The 6,888-nt window shown below is 61.6% G+C and overlaps 1 protein-coding gene across 2 annotated transcripts in view; it reads right to left on the bottom strand.

The window, feature by feature from the left end:
• PEPD (peptidase D) overlaps positions 1-6,888 on the bottom strand; it is a 136,963-nt gene continuing 130,075 nt past the window's right edge. For both annotated transcript variants that reach the window (XM_030820236.1, XM_030820234.1), the window contains exons 13-15: positions 4,362-4,546; positions 946-1,137; positions 1-535 (exon numbers count right to left, since the gene is read on the bottom strand). In XM_030820236.1, the coding sequence (XP_030676096.1) occupies positions 398-535; positions 946-1,137; positions 4,362-4,546 (515 nt within the window). In that variant the 3' untranslated portion in view covers positions 1-397. The remainder of the gene's footprint in view (positions 536-945; positions 1,138-4,361; positions 4,547-6,888) is intronic.

Below are 6,888 nucleotides of genomic sequence, written 5' to 3'. Positions count from 1 at the left end.
GACCATTTTAGGAAATCTTTTATTGCAAATGCCATTCTGCATATTGATCTTTGATAGAAAGTATCAGAAATGCTTCTTTCCTGGAAAAAGGAATATAAATGACAGCAAGACACATTATAGTTGCTACTAAAGAACAGCATTATTTTCAATCATTTTAAGTTGCTCATTTAATAAGCAAGGTATACAACAGATGATTAAAGGTGGGAGCCTGCAAAAGGGTAATTAAAAAAGTGTTTCCTCCCCAGGAAACAGCGCTGTTTGGTCTGATCAAATGCCGAAGCTGTGATCTGATTCTGGGTGCCATCTCTCACTACTGGAGTGCTGACCAGCAGGCTGCCCATCGCGAAAACAGGTTGCAAGGCCAGGCCCCCAGGTGCGCTGGGATTTCTGGCTGGCTCTACTTGGGGCCAGAGATGGGGGTAAAGGCCTTGTCACAGCCTGCCATGCACGCTTCAATCTCTTCCACAGTGCGGGGCACGCAGGTCAGCAGCTCCATGCCGCTGTCAGTCACCACGACGTCCTCCTCGATGCGGACCTGGGTCAAGCCGACAGACACACATTATCATAGAACAGCCTCATGTGCCAGGCTAGAGGGCCGGGCCCATTCCAGGCCCACCCCACCATGGGGTGGGAGCAGCTGACACTCCCTGGGAGAAGGGGGTGGCCTCCAGGCTCCTTTATGGAGCCATTTGCTCACGTCACCTGCTCACCCTGTCTTTGCCAGGTGGATGGGTGCCCCTGGAGCGGGCAGGGGTTTTGCAGGATCTCTGTCTGTTCCTACTGAGGGGTGAGGCTCTATCCCGTGACAGACCACACGAAGAGGCAGGCTGAGCCCACCTCAAGGGAAGATGTCACTAGGGCTCCTGTCTTGGGACTAAGGAGTCTGCAGCTGCAGTGGAGGTGGCAGATGTTCTGGGAGCAAGAATGGGGCCCATGGGCACTTACCCCGCCAAAACCGCAAAAGCGCTGCAGGACCTCGCGGTTAAAGAAGCAGGCACGGGCCGGGTCCGCCAGGGCCTCGTCCAGGAGGTGGTCAATGAAGTAGATGCCCGGCTCCACGGTGAGCACCATGCCTGGCTGCAGGTGCCGTGCAGTGCGCAGGCTCCGCAGGCCGGGCTCGTCGATGCGCTCCACGCCCTGTGTGGAACAGAGGTGAGGGGCCCGATGAGCAGCTCCAGGGCTTGCCGTGGCCTCATCAAGAGAGATGGGCACGTGAGGGCCGGTGCCAGTCTCGTGGGCTCTCTTGACCATTGGGGTCCTCAGCCTAGACTCGCCCCTGCTGTGCTTGGCCATGGGCACCCTGATAAGACCTTCCACCCTGCACATACCCCTAGATCTTGAGTGTCCCTGGCCACACTACCCTAGGGCTTGCTTGAGAAGCCCTGTAGCTGCCCATGTGCACAAACCCGGGGCAAGCTGCCCAGACAGGCCTGTGGGGCTGGCTGAGGGTTGGGCTGCCCTTAGCCAGGCCCCGCTCCTGGCCAGAGGAGTGGCAGATGCCAAACCACTGAAGCCAAAAAAGCTCTTAAGGCGGCTATGAAGCCCCTTGGGGCCACAGCTTTCCTTCCAGGCAGCCCAAGTGGAAACTGGCCCCAGAAGTCGTGGTCCCAGCTCCCCTAGGCCGAGGCCCAGATTTTCCGTGTGACTGTCCAGGGAGAAGGACAGGTGCCGTCATCAGGGTGGGTCCGCCAGCCTTAGTGCGCCAGTGCAAATGTGCCGTGTGCGCGTGGCTTGGCGGGTGTGGCTCCCAGAGGAGAGCTCAGGGCCTTACGGCAGGGCCCTGGGAAATAGCCCCCAGCCTTGGAGGACGCCTGAGGGACAGTGGTAGAGCTGCTCCCTGCAGGGGCCCCTGTCTGCACCCCACACTGCCCCGGTGCACACCCAGCCTGGCCTTGTCCACTCACAGGCACAGCTGAGGGGACTCATCTTGGCTGAGGGCAGCGGGTGCTCTGGGAATTACAGGAGAGCTCCTGCTCGCCTCAGGTCCCTGGGGCACCATCCGGCTGGCGGCCAGGGCCTCTGAGCCAGTGGGCACGAGTACGCTTTCTGGTCAGGGGATGAGCCTGCCCTGCCCAGCTGCACTCCCTCCCCAGGAAGCCCAGCTGCTGGAGCGGGAGCTGTCATTTCTGACTGTTTGGGGGCCAAGAACATCAGACTCCAATTAGCAGTTCACGTAAGGTAACCAGAAACAGGCTGGCTTGGCCTCCACGCTGGGCATGGCCAGAGAGGCTGTGACTGATTCCATGGGGGGCAGGGACAGCCACGCTGACCTGGAGAGAGCAGGCCAGGGGGGAGGCGATGAGGAGACACCACAGCCTGGCTGGTGTGGCCCCAGCCCCACAACACTTGCCTCTGGGCTGCTCACTGGGCGCTGAGGCCGGAGGGCAGGGATGCCCCGTGGCTAAGGAACCGTATGGAGTGACAGTCCCTCTGCGCAGGTGAGAGGTGCATGTGGACCGAGCTGGGGCCTGTCTCCTGCCCAGAAGCTGCTGGGGGTCCCGAGGTCTCTGCTCCAGGACCTTCCCATCCCTGTCATCTGAAGCCTGCGCTGGGCACCCCCACCCCACCGCCGCCCATCCTTCTCCTTCATGCTACTCCTGAAGTGTCCGTCCCTGTCTTCACCCCACAGCAGTCGAAGCCAGGGGCCTGGGGGAAGGCAAGGGCCTGCCAGCATCAGGTTTCCTTCCTCCCAGTCACCCCTCCATCCCCATGGGCCCACCCCTGGCCGCTCCATGGTACACGGTTGGGGGGCAGGTTTGTTTCCCCAGAGAAACGAACTTTCCTCCCCTCTGAAATCTTGAGGTCCACCACTGAAACGGGGTGGGGGAGATTAGAAGGGATCCCCAGTGGGCACAGGGGCAAGGCCTGCCTCAATCCAGTGGTGCAGCTGCCCCTTCAGGGTGTTGGCTCTAGGGGCCTGCCCAGGGGACCTGCTGAGAACAGGGCGCAGGCGCCATAAGAGAAGGGGAAGGGCTGGGCCGGGTGGAGCACAGAGCCATGTGGGGAGGGCACGAGCCCCTGTGGCTCAGGAAGCGCAGTGTTCAGGGGTGGGGAGGGGTCCTGCCCTCACCGCACCCATGCTTGCCTCTGCCTGGGCACAGGGCTTGACAAGGCCTCAACTTTTACTGGGCTCCAAGCAGAGGAGCCCCAGATGTGTCTGCAGGCCTGAAATAAAACAAATGACTTTTATAGGAAAAGCCATATTTTTTCCACAATGTTTATCTGTCAGAAGAATAGACTGAGCACAAAGAGGTGCTTACTGGAAAAGATGAAAACAGTTTGCTGCCAATTTTTGCTGGTGGAAAAAAAGCGCTTTGGCAACTAATGAATAACGAACCTCAGCTAACAATGTCTGGAAGGCCCAGCTCTTGGCTCCCTGCACACAATGGGATGAATAGACATTAGGAAATTAAAACTGATTTTGTTTCTCCAAATTTAACTGTTTACACTTGAGGAAGAAAATAATTGAATAATAATGCTTCTCTTAAGCAATTCCCCCCACTGCCCCCACCCTGCCAAAAAATCATTCTTAGTGCTTTCAAAACATCCTGCAGCCAAGAAGCTGAGCCTTGTCTTGGCTAACTGGCTGGGGGGCCCCAGGGTGTGCACGATTGCACAATCAGCCCCCTGCATTGGGCAGCCCGCCAAGGGCAGGGACGGGAGCACCCCACCCGCCCAGCCGAGAGGCCGTAGCCACCTGCCCAGTTGGGCGTCCCCAAGCCTCACGTACCTTCTGGGTGGTCCTCTGAGGGCTGGGGAGCCATGTCTGGAGATGGCCCCCAGCCTCCCTTATCTGCCAAGGGTCCCCTGGGGACCTCCAATGCCTGGGGATGAGGAGGCTGCAGGGTCACAGGTGTGCGGCCCAGGGGCCTGGGAGGAGAGGGCGAACCAGCGGCAGAGCAGGGCTGCTCCGGGCTTGTGAGGGGCCAGGGCGAGTCGCCAGTGAGTGGGGCCTCATCAACTCCCCACGCCCCAGGTCTGAATGAAGCCAGAGGCGGCAGGACGTGAGGGGTGCCATGCAGCTCCATCACGAAGACCTGTCCTTGGCACCACTGTCCTGTGGGGCCCCATGCACTGTATCCTGACTGTGCCAACTTCTGGACAGGTGACACCTGGGCCCAGCATGCAGACAGCACCGCCTCTATGTCCAGTTCTGTGGAATGCTCACAGATGCACCCGTGCCTTGGCCAGGGCCCTGATTCCCCGCCCCCCGTGCCCTCCATGTACCACAGGGAGCCAGGGGGCCCATCTCTGCCATCCCAATACATGCCTGCTGCCTCCTAGAGTCCCACCCTGCCCTGGGGGTCAGGCTCAGCGGCAGCTGATGGGCAGGCCACTCCGCCTGCCATGTCCACACTGACCTCTGGGTAGCCTCCCACGTCGTGCACGTCAATGCCCATGAAGTGGCCGAGCCCGTGAGGCATAAACACGGCCCCCAGGTGCGCCTGGACCATGGCGTCCACGCTGCCGCTCAGGATGCCCATGTGGGCCAGCTCCTCCAGGTGGATGCGGTCAGCCAGGCGGTGCATGTCGGGCCACCAGACACCTGTAGGCCACAGGGAGCTGCCGTGAGCCACAGAGCCCAGCAGCCAACACCGCAGGGCCAGGGGCCTGGAGATGTGAAGGCTTCGCACTGGCTGTGGTGGGAGGGCCTGAGGCAGGGGGTGAGGGGCAAGGGTACTACATCGGGGGCCCAGGGGGACAAGGACTAGGGTGGCCCCCCCCATGCTGGGCTCTCCCAGCAAAAGCTCTGGCCCTCAGGACCTTTCTTGTCCCTCCATTCTGCCCCTAGGAGCAGGTTCGTCACCTGTGGCCAAGGGCCCAGCCTGGGTCTACTCTGTAGCCCATGGCATGTCCACCCTGAACAGCCTGTGCTTCTGGGCCCAGGGAAACCCAGCCAAATCCCTGGGCACCAGGAGAAACGTGCACGTCTCCCCAGTAGCAGATACCAGGAAACTCTGTGGGCCCTGGCCCTGAGGCTCAAGCCCAAACCCTGGCTCAGGGCCCCAATAGGGTTTTGCTGCTGTGGCCTGAGGCTGAAAAGAGGGGTCCCTGCACATCCCAGAATGGGGATGAATCACCCCTGGAGCTACTGCAAGGAGCAAAGGTTTCTGGGGAGAAGGTGCGGCTGGCACGGCCCCACGAGCTGGCTGGCAGGGGTCCAGGGCCCTGCCTGCCAACAGCAGCGGCACCATCTCCAGGGGAGCCCAGATGTCCAAGTCCCGGCTTCAAATCCAACTCATCTCTGCCGCGTGTTTGTGGGGCAAAGGCCACCAAAGAGAGAACTTCCTAAGCACAGAGCTTTGGGGGCCACACAGGCTCTGTGGGGCTCTGGAGCATGGCCCCTAGGAAGGAGGCCCTTAGAGAGCTCCCCACGTAGAGACTCAGCAGCCCATGGGTGCACCCGTCCTATCCCCGGGCTCTGTGGAATCCCAGCATCAGCCTCTCCCCATGGCAGCTTCTGCTGCTGGACTTGGCCTGAGCACCAGACAAGGACCCAAGACCGGTGAGGCCTCCTGCCCTGGCCCCATGGGGGCTGGGTTTGGGCAGGCCACGTGCTGGCAGAGGCCGGGGCCCCAGGACACTCTGGCCAGGCGCGTGGTGGGGGGCCCTTATCAATGTGCAGCTCACTGGCTGGACAGGGTGCCCGGCAAGTCCCTGCGGCACCTCCTGGAGAGCCCCAGCCCCACCAGGCAGAGTGACCTTGGCTCCTGAGGGCCTCCCTGCCAGGCCCTGCCTTGGCGCAGAGCCAGAGCCTGCTCTGCATGGTCCTGATCGCTGCTGTGGGAGGGGTCCGGGAGACCCTGAGCTGGCGAGGGCTGGGCTGTGAGACGCAGGGTTCTGAACCTCTGTGGCTGGTGGAGGGCAGATGATGGGCTCAGCCAGCGAACAGGGATAAGAGTCCACACTGGGACACAGGCCATCACCCCCGACACACTGGGCCCAAGTCTTTCATGTTGGGACCCCTTTAGTGCCAGAGTTGGCCACCCCGGTGCTGGGGTCTCGGACAGGCTGGGGGAGCATGGCTTTGGGCAGGCAGTAGGGCTGTTGCCTGCCACTCACAGCGCAGCGCCCCAGCCACGGCCGCAGCCTAAGGGTGGCAGGGGTGGAGATGCCCAGACCTGTCCCCACCCCCCCACACAGCAGGGATCCTCCTCAGAGCCCAGCTCCCCATCAGCCCAGCCTCCTAGGGGCTGAGGTGGGGGCGGCTGTCCTGGGGTCTGGGGTCTGACATGGGGGCAGACCTAGGGCAACTCTGGCTGCAACTGCCCTGTGTCTGGGGCAGCCTGGGCACACACACACCCCTGGGTGGCCCAGCCCACACTCCTGGCTTTTCTGAGGGGCACGGCATCCCGGAAAAGGAGACCTGGATAACTGGAGCCCACTTGGCTGCTCCCCCGCCTCTGTGAGCCTCAGCTGCCGCCAGTCAAACAGCCACAATGCAGGCCCCGGGGGGCTGCTCTCAGAGCCTCTGTGTCACCCGGGGACTGGGGACAGCAGCCCAGACAGTGGCACTGGCCACCATTCCTGCATCGCACATGACCAGCCAGCCCCGGTTCCACACTTGACGTTCACTTGTTCCTGGGGGTGTGCGCCAAACCTGCCCAGCCTCTGCTGCTGCTCTTCTCTGAGACCCCAGCCCGGACAATCCCAGCCCACCTTGCCCTTCCTCCCTGCCGCCGCATCCTCCAGAGGCCAGACCACCCTAAGGCACACAGGCCTTTTTACCTCAGGCCCTTTGCTGTGGCCTGTGCCAGGCCTTGGCCTGTGATGCGCCTCATGCAAGGGGTCTCTGCATAAAAGCTGTCCCCTCTCAGGGGAGACCTTCCTGCCTTGCTCTCCCAGGCCTGGTGATTTCTCCTTGCACCGTCCATCCAGCCTGCAGCC

The sequence above is a fragment of the Nomascus leucogenys genome, chromosome 10 (genome assembly GCF_006542625.1).
Source record: "Nomascus leucogenys isolate Asia chromosome 10, Asia_NLE_v1, whole genome shotgun sequence".
Taxonomy (NCBI): Eukaryota; Metazoa; Chordata; class Mammalia; order Primates; family Hylobatidae; genus Nomascus; species Nomascus leucogenys.
This window is presented reverse-complemented; position numbering and strand designations above follow the sequence as displayed.